Below are 16476 nucleotides of genomic sequence, written 5' to 3'. Positions count from 1 at the left end.
AATGATTTCCAAAGGGACAAAAATTACTGTTTAGCCAGTCATGTGGCAGTTTCTTCTTGAAATCAAAATGCAGGCACTGCCTGGTGAGCCAAAGCCTTGGAAAAAGAAAGTCCCATGTAATGAGACAGACTGTCCTTCTGAGGCATGAGAAGGCTGCTGTTAAAGGGCCAGAAGCTTCTTCTGCACAGTTACTATTGCTTAAACTCAGCACTACACACTAGTTCAGTACTAGATCCGTTCACTAAACCAAAAAGGGTTTTTTTTTTTAATATAAAAGTATGTCTCTGCTTCAAAGCAGCTGTGCAAAGCCAGTTCCTTTTTACTGAGCTCGCTTGCAGTCTCGGCACATTCAGAACACTGGCACCTGTTCAGTGACAAGTCACTACTGCTGCTGTAAGTTCATAGCCTGACAAATCCAACTCAACCCTAAAAGACCAGGGAGGCTTCCTAGAAAGGAACCAGGTGTGCTTCACTAACAGATCAACTCAAGCCATGTAAAAATGCTCCCTGTGTGACATCCCAGCCCCATTTTGACAATTTAATCTCACCTTTCAGCAAAGCACAGAAGATGAAAATAGATAGCAGTATGCCTGTATCGAGGTGGGGAGTTCTAGATGACCCTCTGTAGCTTTCAAATTATGGAAATGATTTGATTTAATAAAGCCATCCCTCTGGTTTGGTCCACACAATTACTTGCTAACTTCAAGTCCTTAGTAACATGTTTGTTTGCTTGGTTATTTTCAAATATTTGTTAAGAAGGGCTCATGGTTTGAGACAAATAATCAAGTGCTGCAGAGAACACTACATCTAAATGTTAAGCATCATTTGCTAAAGCCCTCTAAGACAAGTCTGCAGACTTCTTCTGACTTCAGTTTTTTCACAAGGTATTTCTGATGCAGGACATCACTATTGGTCTGAACGTGGGCACATCAGAGGTCCTTCAAAGTCAATCTCCCCACAGAATTTATGGTTTTCTAAAATGTGATTGTCCATGTTTTATTCTCTAGCCATGACTCTGATCACCTCCAATCTCATGTTGCTATTTCAGGAGCGGATGGTACAGACAACTCATGACAAGCAATACTGAAAAAGGTACTAAAGGAAGAATTCAACTCATCACCTCAGCACCTGTGCAAGGAAGAGGCTGAAAAGTGCACACCTGGCACAAGGAGTCAGAGCATTTCCAAGCTATTCCTTGCAATAAAGACTGCATGACTGAAGTACTTTGATCAGGCATTTTGGGCTTATGTGGGCAAATCTTCACTAGCTCAGAATCACAGAATGGTTTGGGTTGAAAGTGACCTTGAAGATCACCTAGTTCCAACCCCCTCCCCCCACGGTCAGGAGCACCTTTCAGGAAGAGAGCTGTGAATAAAGAAGGAGCAAGAAAAGAGATGACACCTTACCTGTTCTGTAAACTCAAAATAGTATGTTATTATTACTTTTTAATAAAACACTGAATGTACAATTCCCAATTATATGGCAATGGTTTTAGAGAAAAACTTCAATTCCCTGACATACTTAGACCTAATAGCACTGTTTGTAGCCAGGCAATCCCACCCGTAATGTGCAACTCTTGATTGCTTCCTGCACTGAGTCAGTTGCCAATTTTGTCAGCAGTCCTCTGTGTTGGCAGAGATCTTAATTGGTTATCCTTAACTAACTGATGAACTCATTAAAAGTTCAAATGTCACAGGTAACACAAGTCTCCAAGTTGCCAATCTTTTTCCGCGTGATTTTCCAAAAGTTGGATGGAATTATCCCATAAACTTAGAGACAGAAACTCGAGGATTGATTTCCTAATCATAAAGTGCTTATGTATATTTTAACATATTTTGAGATTAAACACATTAATTTCCAATGAAATCCTGGCACATCCCAGAGCTGCACTTCAGCCCTGCCCAGTTATGAGAGGAATCTTTACAGTGAGTCTTTACAGGCTCTGTCAAAATCAATATCAGGAGCTATTCCTCTGGGAAATCAGGAATGTCACAGGCAAAACGTTTGCCAAGGCTTTGAGCTTGTTCCAATTAATTTACTATTCCATGTTTGCTGTAGACCTGAGGTAGGAAGGAAAGTTGAATGTAAGCAGCTAAACGGGAGACATGGAACGCTGCTGAGACAGTGATTGCTGCAACATGGGCTTTAAAGGCTGAAATGTTTATTCACATTTTGAATCAAAGTAAATTTTAATCACAGGTGAGGTGCAATGGTTTACCTACAGACAACCTGAAAGTTAACAAACAGATACAGACTTTAGTCTATGGCTGCCAAATCCAGATGAGTTATTTCTTGGCTGCACTGAGCTAATCTGTGTGTCCAAAGACTTTAGCTAGTGAAGGTTTGGTTCCGAAAATGTTCTTTCATTTCTAGCATCCAGGCATCTTCACCTCTGGCAGTGAGGGCTGCCATGCTAACATAAATAAAGAACCTACCTGCCATGAGTTTTAATCACTGTCTTGTTGATTTGCTCTCAAAAAGGGCCAGATGTAACAACTTTAAGCTCCTAAATGTGAACGGGGTCCTGGGCAGCTTGAGGTGCAACTACTAAAACAAGGATGAGTGGTAAGAATAAAATAAAAGAGTATTTAGTTAGATAAATACTTGGCTGCAATCACTTTAGCTACAGGCAAAGAAAGCTAAAGGCATGTGGGATGTCTTTTCTGCAGAAAAGCTTAAAATAGAAAAGGAAATCAATACTCATTTACAGTATCTGGCAGCCACTGAACCAAAACATATATGTACACCTACAGACGAGCAGAAATAACAACATTTATTTAAACCACAAGCTGTTATTCTGCTGCAGAAATGCTGTGTTTTATGTGGAGTGCTTCACCAGAGGCTGTACCACATATTTCTGACCATTTTAAAAAAGCATCAGCAATATCAAGAGCAAATACTTTCAATACCACAGTTATTAACCCATGCCAGCTCCGACTCCTTCAATTCCAGCAAAGAAGGAGTCAGAGATGATGTCTGAGCTAGCAGCGTGGAAGATGTTTTGCCTTTCCTCCCGACTTTCTCTTCTGCCAACTTCCAAGACATGTGCTGGATCACATGTGAGGGGTGCACCTGTCACAGCCTGCCATGGGAATGGGAAGAGCTCCATCAGCTCTATTGCTGCAGCACAACACCAGGGTGGCTCAAGGCATAGGAGACACGGAGCTCCCATATGAGGCTTGAACCATTGCATGTGTCATGTGGGACCTGGGGCAGGAGAGAGCCCCGAGTTCTGTGGCTGTGAGGCAGGGGTGGGGTTCGCTGGAGCACTGTGCCTGTGCCCTGCATGGTGCCCAAGAGCTGGCAGGGCCGTTTGGAGCAGGCTGAAGGTTTGGAACTGCCTGCAGGATGGTGGGTCGGCTCTAGCAGCGACACATCTGAAAATATTCTGGGCTCAGCAAAATGTAAACAAGCCTTGATGGTTCATGTAGTTGTGCTGAGGGATCTGATCACCACTCCTAAAGCAACAGGAGAATGTGCACAGCAGGAAGAAAACCTCTGACAGGCAGAACCCTTAAATGGTGCTTCAAAAGGGAAACATACACCTGTGTGTAAGAATGAGGCAATGTTTCCACGATGTAAAACTAAGATCCTCAAAGGGAGGAACAGTGTTTAACAAATCAACATTCCCCAAACACTGAAAGTGAAATGAAATGTAAACAAAGTGAGTCTGCTGATTGCTTTTTTTTCCCCATTCCCCAGCTCTGAGAAATGTGACCAGTAAATAAACAGGATAAATAATAACAACAGCTGGCTTTTGTACAACACTCCTCATTCAGAAAACCCCAAATGCTTTACAGAGGATGCAACTAGGCCACTTGTAGAGTCACATAAGGCAGAGATGAATGGCACCTCAAGAGATCCTCTGATCCATTACCCTGTCCCAAGCAAGGATCAACCTTTTCTCCCACTGCTACACAAACTGAAGTACAGAGGTAAAAAGCCTTGCCCACAGCAACACTGCATGCCAGGGGCAAGGATGGACACACAGCATGAGGCAAAACATGACCCTACAGCAGCCAGCAGGGGTTCAACAGCAGAATTCAAGATGTCAAGATGTGGGTTTCCTGTGCTACATGCACGGGGCCACAGTGAACCTGCAAAAAAAATTTTTAAAAAGCTTTCTGCCCTAATGAATTTGTGGGCATCAAACAATGTCATAGAGGTGCTCCATGCATTTTCAGAACAGTCTGGGTTGAGATGTTCCCTGCCCCTTGTTTGCAGTGGGCCAGAGGACGACTGAATGCTGATTGCCTGAATATCTTTTTAATAACATGAGATTGTGAATGCTGCTCAGAATACAGTTTTTAATATAATATTAATAATAAAAATACATAATATATAATAATATACAATATATTATATAATAATACATTTTTTCAAATATTGTAGATTAGCTCTCACACAAAATTGAAAAAATGAAGAAAAAGCTTAACCATTAAGTCAGTAGATGTTATCTCTACTGCAATTTAATTACTTACAGCTTCCCCATCACTCCTCATGCCTTTCGCCCAGCAAATTAAGCCACCACAGATTTCTGGAATTTGACAGTTGAATTTGAAACCCCACTGAGATAGTTTTGAAAATAAAAGCAAAAAGTACATTGAAAAATTATAAAAATAAGCACATCTTGCCAGCTGGTGAACCAGCTAACCTGCTGACAACTATAGCAAATTAAACCAACTTTCTATTCTAAAGAAAGGCCAAAGATTTAAGTTTTATTCCCTCAGTCTGCAAGCTTCAAGCTTGAACAAGGAAGAAAAAAACACATAGAGCAAGTTCTTTTACCACAGGTCAGACAGACAGCTCAAAAAGATCAGTAATCTTTCTTGCATAACAAATCTATAGCAGTTTGTACATTTTTTCCTTACCCTTCTGAACACAACCCTGGAGCAAACGATTACTGCTAAATGTTTGGCTTTAGCCCAGTTGTCAATATTTTGTTCCCTTTTTTCTTCCTATCCTTTCTTTTCAATGATTGCTGCTGAGACCATTTACCTGTAGCTGAACTGCAGAGAACCAATGCATCACTTAGTAGACTTTTTCTAATATCTCTGCAAACATCAAGTCCTCTTCAACCACCAGCTCCTCAAGGAATAACTTACTTTCTCTGGCAACTTTTGTCTAGTGACTCCAATCTCAATTCGTATCACTTGGATGGATGACTACACTCAATTGTAGACAAGGAAATAAAAGTACAGTGAAATTAAGAGTCCGATTCTGTAAATCACTGGTCATTGTGTCACTGCCTAATGACTGTCTTGACCATGTATTTTGACTGTTCTCTGCTCCTCATTGGCTTCTTTATTCTGTTTTCTGACACTAAATTCTCTAGGTCTAGCAAGCTGTCTTTGCTATCACTCAGTATGGGAGGGTTCAGAGGCTCCCATCATCAAGCGAGCGCCTGCCAAACAGAAATGAAGACAGCTCCTGGCTGGAGAGCCAGTGTCTGTCATGCAGAAGGGGAGACACTTTCATGCATGTTGAAGTACTCATGAAGTTTGTTGTTACTCAAGGTCTTGGGACATTGAAAACTGCTACATGTCTGCTACTGCTAAAATAATTATTCCCTTCAGGCACAAACATACTGCATCTCTCTAGGGGAAACAAACACATTCCCAAGCAGAGAAAGACCAACACCTACCCCATCTCCTGTGACTCGCTGATGGGACATCCTGTAAAAGTGTGCTTGGAGGCAGCTAAATCTGACTGCATCACTTTGGCCACCAGGACAGCTTCTACCAGCGGTGCCCTTCCTGTCTCCAAGGCCACACTTCAGTGTCACTGTCTAGGCAGTGAGTCTGGTCAGCTTTGAGACGCCTTTCTGACACCACCACCCAGTGACTCCCCCGTGTCTGGTAGCTGTAGATGATGTTTATGGTTGGGACTAGCCCAAGGTTGGTATTTGGGTTTGCAGTACTTTTTTTTCAGTTAACATAAGTGAAATTTTATGGGTCTGCAAGAGGAAACCCTAGAGGAGATATGATTTTAATGATGTCTAAAACTTTACTTACCCTAGTGCTGCTAATTTCTTCCTTCCTATTATGGATAATAAGCCATACTGATATAGCGTCAGAATGTCTGTACTGGTAGAGTACAGGACAGGGATGTATGAGTACAGTAAAGGATATAACTGCCTAAGCACATCTTAAGGAATCTCTTGGGCAAGGTGCAATGCTATCTCCTTGGATATTTAGGATAATCAGCCATTTGCTATCAGGGTTGTGTCACATCTTTTGGATAAGGGACAATAGGAGGTTTAAAACACTGATGGCTTCCATTCAAGTGGAAGCACATTAGGACAATGTGCTTCTGGACCTAGGGAAGGCAACTCAGCCAAATGTGTCTGCAGGGACAGCTCTTAGAACAATGCAATTTCCCTACAAGAACAAAGAGATCAGATCACCCTGGCTCTGAAAAGCACGAAGTCACAGCAGCTTGAAGGGAACTTGCAAGGCCAACTCCTCTGCTACAGGCATCTAGAAAAAAATACCCTCCTCTACTCAGAACACCTATACCAGCCAACTCTTGTTGTAGATATATTCATGGTGACCTAAAAGAGCTGCTGTGTGTTCCCAAGGGATGTTCAAGAGTGCTGGAGAAATTGAAGCAAGGAACTGTGTGCAGCTGTTTTATTATTTTGACTAAACCTACATATTTCTTGTACTAGTGAAGTAAAGTGCTCTTGCATCTGGAACCCTGATAAGATCAATGAGTTTGTCTGCTTCAGCTATGGCATCACTGTCAACAAAGAGCTGGTTTGAAGCAGGGGTCAGTGCAGGGTCTGCTAAGGATAAACAGACCTGGAGGGACTGGCAGGTTGAGTGGAGGGGATCGGTCAGAGCCATGGCACAAAGCCAGTACTGATCATCACACCTGCATTCCAATTAAAAGCACATGAACTGTTTGCATGAGAGAAGCAAGGTTTGCTTATCATTCAGTCTCTGGCAGAATAATGAGCAGAAAATGAGTTTTGCAATACAATCTCAAGACCGTTTCTCTTTTTTTCTCCTATTTCTACCTCTCCCTCTGATATTCACCATGCTGCACAGCACTGTTTCCAATTCATCAGGTGGCACGCTGAGAACCAACACTGATTTTGCTTCTTTTGCTGCTCCCAGGATCAGGATGAAATTTTACTGCTTTGAGACTCACAACAGGGAACTCCAAAAGTCACCTTGTTTCCAGACACCAATGTCACAAAATTGTACACCTGTGCTCAGAAGCTGATCCTAACAGGGCAACAAGCAAAAGGGGTGGTTTAATTACAGTTGTTATTCCATTTGTTATTCTCCTTTTTCCTTGGGTTCTGTGTAATAAAGGCAGATTTAGATTTGCTTCTGTAGAACATTCCTGTGGAGACTGAAAAAAAATTATCCTACTGAAGAAACCTGTTGGAAGTACCTACAGCAAGAACCAAAGCTGTTCTCCTGTCTTTCAGAGAAGACAGGAGAAGCTGGTTTGCTAATTTGCCCATCCTCTGAAGCTGCATAAGGAATCATAAAAGGATGCCCCTATTCACAGTGAATAACAGTCACATGGAGCAAAGAGAACAGAGGCATTAAAGGAACACATACATGGCTGATGAATAGAAGGGAGGCTTTAGAAACTCGGGCAATAGCAATACAGCAAGCAAAGCCTGGAATGTTGATTCGACAATGATCATTGTTATTTCCCTTTGCAGTGTGTGTGATGTGATCAGACACACAGAGGGAGATGAATTCATCCTATGACAAACTGTGCTGACATAAGTCACTTTGTAGCACACAGATTTGGCATTAATTTGAAGTTGACCTCATTAGTACAAACAAAGTGCTCTTCAAGAGTGACGCTGAATTAGAAACTCCTTCAAGTATTTCTAGACACTAAAACCACACACTGTAATTAAAGATATTATAATCAGCGACTTGACTCTCTTTGCTTTGACTTCACTTTGGTTTATTTATTTATTTATTAATTCATTTTGGAAAGGTCTGAAAGTCAAATTCAACTTTGTCATCTGCTCCTGCTGGGAGCTGTGCTGATCTTCTGGAAATGCTGTGGAACTGCTGGTAATGAGATGCCAAAGCCATCAAGCAATATTTACAATTTGAGGGCCAGTTCAAATACAAATGGAGTTTGTATTTCTGCACCACAGGCGCATCTGCAAAATCCTTGGGGAAGAGAGAAATTTATTTTCTCCTTATTGGATTGGCCTTTAATTTCCAACAAGTCAGAATGAATGACAGGCATTTTTCATAGAGTAAAACAAATGTAAAAAGCAAATAGAAAAGTGGGTGCTTTTTGTTTGTTTAATTTTCTATTTTTAATCACACTTGCTGAGTGTAAAAATGAAAGAACTCCTACAAAGGCACTGTTTACTCAGACAATTGCAACTCTGTTTACTTAAACTGTGGTCATGATGCCTAAAGTTGAGGTAACCCATTCTAGTGTACATTAACAATCGACCAGGAATGCATCTGTGACCCACATGTGTCTCAGTTTCAGGCAGACCACTTCAGTTGCTGGCAATCATCTATGAGATGATCACCTAGAGACCACTATGTGGAGAGACACACAAGCACCATGCCAGACAATGATAGCTGAGGAAGCTCAGGTATCTAGACCTCACGTTTTCAAATACATCCTCTAACTTCAAGTGTCTCAGCCTTCATCTGCCCAACCTAGAGTGGCTGATCTGCCAGGAGAGACTCCAGCATCACTTTGTCTAAAGTCAGTGGTGGCTGCAGCTATAAGCAGCTCTGGGTCAGCTGGCTCAGCTCTGGAAAAAACTACTGTGGGTCAGTAAATTTTGCAGGGTTTACCTGAGGTCAAGCAGAGGGACTAAAAGTGTCCCAGAAGAAAGCATTTATGCTTATCTAAACAGTGAAGAATGGAGAAGGAAGCATCCAGAAAAAGCTATGGGTATAGGGAACAGAAAGGAAAAGAAGGTCATCTCTCAAGCTCTCCAGGCCCTTTAGAGGCCTCAAAGGAAACATCCTGACTTCTCCTCCCAACTTTCCTTCCCCTTCCTCATCCCACCCCTATTCTTAGCAGTTTTGTCTGAGAGCTGGGAATAGAGAATGGTTCCTCAATTTCTCACCTCCTCATATTTAGACTCAGAGTTCTCAGGGTGGTGGCAGAGGTTTTAACCTTGCATGGAGCTGCTGTTTCTGTTTACACAATTACTGCTTTCCCATTGAGTAGGGTTTCTTTGGCTACTGGGACATGGTATAGGCATGAGATCAATCCTGTTTGGTACAAATGATTTAATTCCTCCAAAAAACATTACACAGTCCTGAAAATGCCCTGCCTTGTCCAAATCTTGTGTTGCACTCAGAAGTAAGCACTCAGTGCCAAAGAGTTACCCGATTTCATTCTCCACAAATCCTGCTGTTGACACAAAGCATGGAAACGACACCAGAACATTCTGCTTTTTCTTCCCTGCTGCATTCAATAAGACCACTTAATTACACTTTAAGATGGAACTGGCTCAACAAGTTGGGCAGCTTGCAGGGCTGCTGACCGAGGAAGCTGCGTCTGCACTGCTGCCAGCAGGCAGCAAGAGAAGACAACACCCAGTCTCCAGCTCTGCTGTTGGGAGTGACTTCCCACCCGAAAAACAAGTGGAAAACACTGTCTTTCTCCTTCCTTAATGCCATTACTACCTAGTCCATCTACCCCATCTAATCATTATGACATCTGAGTGCCTTTGTGTGTCAGCTTCCTGTGAAGTAATCACCTAAATCCCCCTCTGAAACAAAGCGGACCCTGCTGAGGAACTCACAATAGGTGCCTTTCACTGGCAGGACAACCTTGGCCTCGGTGGCACTTATAACAAAGCTTCCATATGTGCACCAGTATGGGCTGATCAGTCGGATCAACACCACACAGGATCAGAGCCTGGGTATTTGTGAGTACGAAGCAATAAAGCCTCACAAAATTTCCCTCTCTTCCTGAAAAACAGTTGTTTGTTGTTTGGGGTTTTTTTTGTTTGTTTGGGGGTTTTTTTGTGTTTTTTTTTTTTTAATATGCTACAGCATATTAATCTGCCACAGCCTTTATCCACCTTTGTGGGGCTGTTCAAGGAGATAAAAGAGAAGCGCCAGCTCCAAGGGGTGATGTCTGTCAGCTGTCCCAACTTTCAGAGACTGCCTGGTCATTGTCTGCTCTTCAACCCCAGGCTAGGGCTACTTTTTAATTTTTCCTTTGACAGATATCCCGGGTTTTCCCCCTCCCTGGGGGTGGGATCAAGGACAGCAAGTTCTATTCTAACAGAAGACAAGTCAATGATAACCTTTGGGCATCTGCAGTGAAGAGGTATTTCTGTAGCCCTAGCTAGGATTGGACACATAATGGATCAATGAAAGATCCCACCGTTTGACCGTTATAGCATCATTCATTAGTGTTAAGATTTGAACCTGAATCAACAATTGAGTTAGAAGATTGAAAGAACTGCCTTCAATGCTTGAAATAAATTGTAACGGGCCTGTACAAGTCCCCTGAGGTGTCTTTCTCTCCCCATACATATATATATAGATCACTTTTGCTGAACATTTAAAATTAGATGAAAGTTGCTGAGCTTCTACACAGGAAGCAGAAAAGCAGAGGTTCTTACGAGAAGTGACGGGGGAAAAATATTGTATTTTTGGTCTGCCTATAAATGCACTTCAAGGGCATTCTTGACTGTAGGATCCAGGCACTGACTTGTTATTCAGTCACTTACCATCTCTCTCATACATAACAATGCATGAAGAGCTAATAATAAACAGTACACCCCCTCCTTATACACAAACACGCAAACACACACACACATGCATGCACTCAGGAACTACTTGTAAATGAGCAACACTGATTCCATCCACTTCTGTTGTCGCAAAACTAGGGCAAGCTCACTCTCAATTAACTGCTTGGTGCACAGAGCTCTAAAAAAAATTAACTACCCAGAGGACTTAGACACCAAGTTTTAACTCTCAGCTCTTTATCATCCCTTCAATTCTGGAACAAAGACTCATCCTCTCACTACTAATTTTGTAAAAAACTAAACACAAAAAAAAAAGCAATTCCACAACTGGGTGTTGAAGGTTATGGGTAGTTAATGATTAATTGGCATTATAATACAAGACAGCCTGGTTTCACAGTAGAAGCTTAGTTTCATAGCGTTTGTTTTCTGTAGAGGAAATCTTCAGGTTGGCACAAAGATTGTGTAATACCTCGGTGGCAAAAACTTTCCTCCTTGTTTCTGAAAGGCAGTGAGTTGAAGTAACTCAGAAACTCTAAAATGGGTCAGGTGATCTTAAACCAGACCCCTGTCCTACAGCCCAACCACTGTGATGGAACCATGGTGAGGTAACTGCACTGTCCTCCCCTCTGGGGACAGGGTACTTCAGTGATTGTCCACTCTCTATGTTACCTGGGTGCTCACCCAGCCCTATGTTATTCCCATTGACCCCTAGTTTTGTAGCCATAAAAACCAAGGCCAGCTAACTTGGACCTGTATCCCTCTCTCAGTGCAGTTGCAGTTGCAGATTCGGACACAGGATGATGTCTAACCTGTTGGGTGGTCAAGGATAAAGTTTAACTCCCTACAACAGCTTGAACAACTTTTTCCTGTGACTGTTTTCTAGCTGTATAAAATCAACACAGTTCTTCCTGTTGGCTTACAGAAAAAGAAAACAATAAAACAATATCCAGATTTTTATGAAGTAGGTACCTACATAAATAACTAGTGGCAGTATAAATACATGCCAAACCAGCAGATACTGGAAGATCATAACTATGGGAGTAGCAGAGATACCTTCCTATAGCAGATCATAATCAGCACAGAAAGCTATTACAGTAAAGGGATTATATAAATTATGACAAAAATATTAGAAAATTTTCTCTGTCTGGTTCTTCGTCCATGTTTATTACACGGGCCAGCTTTGAAATTGCAGTTGACTGTGAAAAAGCTTCCTAAATCATTTACAAACTATAAATAATTTAAAACAAACCAAACGGTCAAAAAACAACGCTGTCAAACATTCTGCCTGTTGCCCTGAGATTTCGGCTACTACTGTTGAAACCAAAGTCAGATGCTGCTGATGTTTCATATGTTGACACTAAGAAACTCAGAGAGTAGACATCTCTAAGCCTGTATCCCACCCCTCCCTAACTGCCTGTGCCATTAGTTTAGTTGTTTATTGCTGACAGGCATCAGCCACCTGCCAGAGCCACTCGGTAGCAAACCAAACTGCCAACCAAGCCAGCTGCTCATGGAATGACAGTAACTCCATGTTTTACATCTGTAAGGTTGACCTGAGAAAGTAAACGTTTGGAGAATACGGTCTTTACAGTAAAGGCTCTCTCAGATGAGAGAAATCTCTCTCAGTGGCTCTGTAAAGCTCCATGCAGACAGCCCTGTAATGTCAGTCAAGCTATAAATAATAATTACATGAATAGAGTCTTATTTACTGACAGTAAAGAAGGACATTTGCTTTCAAGTGCTCACCTGGGAGTTGCTGCTGGCTTCCAATACCTGCAGAAGAGATACTGCCCATCAGCATTGATGATATGGGGCAGGTCCTTGTATGGGATGTTTTGAGGACTCCGCTTTGGCGAACTTTCCTCTGGCATTCTGGACGAATGACCTGCAAGGTGTTGGAAGAAACAAGACATACTTTAAAACAAGTGAACCAAGATAAAAGCTGATAGCCTGGATAGCCACAGACATTCAAGAAAGTCAATCAAAAACGCAAGCATCACTGATGGGAGCCTCCCTCCAAAACCCCAGCCAAAGAGCCCCCAAAATCTTCCCTTTAAAACAGAGATGTAGCAAGGTTTTCATTCAGAAAAGGCTCACATTTGGGGGTAGAGCACTGGGGGGAGGGGGGGGAAGAAGGGAAAATCAATCCATCACCAGTACTTCATTATAGCTTTCTCTCCCCCACTTCTCCCATCTGTGTTTATTTTGCATCGTTTTGTCAAACGGATCCTAAAGAGAATATTTTAACTGCAATCAAGTGCAGATTGTGCAGCAGTCGCTACAGATATGAAAAGGCAGCTGCATAAAAGATTTCCCTCTGCCTGAACATTTCCAAAGAACAGTAGAGGGTACGCAGCAGAGGTATCTGCCACCGTGTCATCATTAAGATCTCCTCTGACATCTCAGACAGGAAGGTGGCGGCGGCAGGGAGCGGAACATTTCCAGGAGAATTTGCCACAAACCTGTTTTCATCCTGTGCAAGGGTTTGCATTCTAGTGAGGAGCCGGCATCGCAAGTCAAACGCAAGCAGATAAGGCTTTTTGCATCTCGCTGCGGAGCCGCGTTCACACCCCGGCAGCCCCGCGGTCCCCGGCGGGCGCCCGGCGGGTCCCTCCCGGCGCTGCGCGGGGCTCGCCGCGGCTCCTCTCCCCGGCTCGCTCGCTCTTTGAGGAAAGTCGCTTGGGTAATTCACCACTTCTTGTTCATCACTTTTTTTTTTTTTTCCTTCTCAAACAAATTGCGTGTGTGGGCTGAAGTGGCGGTGGTGGGAGGGGAGGCTGGGAAGGGTGGGGGAGAGGGAGGGCTGGCGGGTGGGAAAGCTGCAGTCCACTTTCCAGAAGCTGCTGCACGTACATCAAAGGCACCTTGAACACATGCAGCTGGAGCAGCTCACAAAGTTCCTGCCGCTGCAGGTTGTTTGCAACTTTACTTCCTTCCTGCCACTTACAGTTCGGAGGCCGCGGCGACGGGGGGAGGCGAGGGAGGGGGAGCCCTTTTCTCAAAGCGATCGCCGCTGCGAAGCCATCTCTCTTGGAAGCGCAACTTCCCCAGCCCCGCGCTGCCAGGCGGGGAGCGGGAGGGAGGGGAGGAGGAGGAGAAGGAGGAGGGAGGATCCAAGCACCGACGCGATGCCAGGTCGCCAACCCCGCACACGCATCCTCCCGCCGCGGCCAAGCGCGGCCGCCCCGCGTCCCCCGGCGGAGCCGAAGCGCGGTGGCTCCACCGCCCGGTGCGCACCGGCTGCTCCCGGGAAGGAGGGAGGCAGCGGCGGAAGGGCGGTGGGTGGTTGGATGGATGGATGGAGGGGCGGGCGGTGCCGCGCCCGGGACGCGGTCAGTGCTGCCGCCCCCTCGGCTGGGCTGGGCGGGGAGCGGGAGAGCCTCGAGGTGCCCTCTGGGAGGAGGCACGGCCGCCCCCTCCCCGGGTGTGCCCAGGGGGGTCCGAGCCCGCCCAGCCACCGCCCCGCTGTACTCGGATGGTCGCGGGCGGGGGGAGCGGCAGCAGCGCTCCCGCAGCCCCCCGGCACCGGGCTCTGGCCATGGGAGCGACCCTTCAGCTGCCTGCTGCGGGCTGGGGGACACGAGGGGGCACCCCGGGGGCGTGGGCAGCTTCTCCCGCTGAATTTCAGGGAGGGGAGACCGTGGAGTCTTGCTGCCTCCTGGGCATCCCGATCCGAAACGCTCCTTGGGATCTTGACACCAAACTTCGCTGTTTGCGTCTAGGTGTGCATCACTTCAGGCTTTGAAGCAACACCGAAAAGATCTTCAGATACTAGTTCGGAGGAGCACCCCAGCCCCTTGCTTTGCACCCTCATTTAGGGTAAATACCATGAATACGGTATATAATTTATAAGCACATCTTTTAATAGTGCCCCAATCACTGTAGATTGTACGCAACACATATGCTGCAACTCTGTAATGTGAGATCTGTTTGGTGGTATATGATACTTGCTTATAAAAATTGTCACAGCAAGGTTTCCTGAAGCTAACATAGCTTCCCAGCCTTAAGGCATCCAGAGTTTTGTCATTTAATACTGGTAAGTGCTTAGCATTTATTGAGCACAGATTCAGGCCTTTCACGTTTCACCAAGTTCCTTAATTTTTACATATCTACATATACTTAGAAATCTCAAGCCTTTCTAAGAAGAGGCAGCTATTAGCCCTATTTTTTAAAGTGAGGTAATGTGCTCTTCAAGTGCAAATCTGTGAACAAAGGCTGAGGAAAGAAAAAAAGAATGTGCTAACAATAATAACAATAAATGCAAAACATCAGAGATGAGCCATATAAAAAGGAAATCAAAACCAGACCTTATTTTATTCTTCTTTCATTGTCATTTATATTAAATGCCCTTGGGGGGGGGTTAGTTATAAATGGCAAAAGCAAAATTGCATATTCCCGTAACTGCTCTTGTTTGGAAAAAAAATAAACAAACCCAGCATTTATGGTTGTTTATAATGAGTGAGATTTAGGTCAGATGAGTCTTAACAAGAGCCCTGGGAGCTGTACCTGGAGGTGTACCATTTGCTGGGCCAGCTACTGTCTAAGCACGGATGGGTGGAATTAAAGAGTATCATGAGCCAGCTCCAGAGTTGGTAGAAGCAAGGACATATATATTTATTTAAAGGATACAGATCAGATAATAACTGCATTAAGAAAAAAAAAGGAGGAAAGGAGCCTCCTCCCCTGCTCACGGTTTATCTGCCAGGAACAGTTTACTGCTTCCCTACAGCCACCCATGAAATCTGACGCCAGGAACAGGCTCCTCTCCTGCTGTGGTGCTGGGAATATCAGAGTTCCCAGGGCCACGGAGGGGTGAAGGGAGTTGAGGAAAAAATCTCTTTCTAAAATTCAGGTTAAAAATAGCATCTCAAGGAAAATGACCTTTGTTAGGACACAAGGGGGAGATCCTGTATTTGAGAGCTTGGCCTGGTCAGTTCAGATACACGATGTCCTTGATACCCTGTCAACCTCTGTGTAGCTAAATCTGGAGACAGCAGAACTGTGGTCCAGCCTGCCCTTTCTTCCAAGCCCAGACTCTCGCCACTGCACTGAAGTGAAGAATCAGCTGACCCCTCCTTCCCTTCTCCCCAGCTTCCCTGAGCCCCTCAGGAATTTGAGGAGGTTTCTTCCCATAGGTAGCACACCCCCCACCCCCCATGCCAAGGTTAACATAATAAAAAACGAATGAAAAGCAACTGCTGACTTGTTGCCCTGTTATTTTGTGGAGTTTAAGCTGTGAATGAAAAGGCACCTGAGAAAGCTGGATTGGGTCTGAGGAATTCACCTAGCTGGTATCCAGAGTGTACACCAGGCTTTAGCAGAGCAATTATTGCATCCTGGCTCCCTGTGAGAAATCAAAGGGATGCCTGACCATGCAGTATTTATGAGACTGTAACATCTTCTCTTGTCTTAGTGGAGTGAAGTATGTTTTGGAAGTAGAGTTTAAGTTAAATCAACTTCTAATAAAAAATAGATTCACACTTGGTGAATCTTTACACTGACTTAGTAATTGCTCAAGCCTTGTAGGGAAGAGTGTTTGGTTTATTAAAGGCTGAGCCCTGCTTAACTTTAGCACCTCCATTGACCCCCAAGGTACACAGAGGAGTACAGAGAAAAGGAATACACCTTCAAGTGAAGAAAATTTTAGGAAAAAAATCAGTTGCTGGAATGACAGAGAAAACACTTATAATGAAATTTGTTATCAAAGCAAGAAGTGAGAAAGGGAAGGGAAGGGAAGGGAAGGGAAGGGAAGG

At 44.1% G+C, this 16476-nt stretch overlaps 1 protein-coding gene across 5 annotated transcripts in view; it reads right to left on the bottom strand.

Moving 5' to 3' along the window:
* MGLL (monoglyceride lipase) overlaps positions 1–16476 on the bottom strand; it is a 108901-nt gene that overhangs the window by 50685 nt on the left and 41740 nt on the right. For 3 of the 5 annotated variants that reach the window (XM_017820545.1, XM_017820547.1, XM_017820546.1), the window contains exon 3: positions 12470–12608. In XM_017820545.1, the coding sequence (XP_017676034.1) occupies positions 12470–12608 (139 nt within the window). Of the gene's footprint in view, positions 1–12469; positions 12609–13185; positions 13326–13670; positions 13861–16476 lie in introns of those variants that run through there. The other 2 variants (XM_017820551.1, XM_017820550.1) reach the window with 2 other exon arrangements.

Source organism: Lepidothrix coronata, unplaced genomic scaffold, assembly GCF_001604755.1.
Source record: "Lepidothrix coronata isolate B3197 unplaced genomic scaffold, Lepidothrix_coronata-1.0 Scaffold84, whole genome shotgun sequence".
NCBI lineage: Eukaryota > Metazoa > Chordata > Aves > Passeriformes > Pipridae > Lepidothrix > Lepidothrix coronata.
Note: the sequence above shows the minus strand (reverse complement) of the source record. Positions and strands in the feature narration are given on the sequence as shown.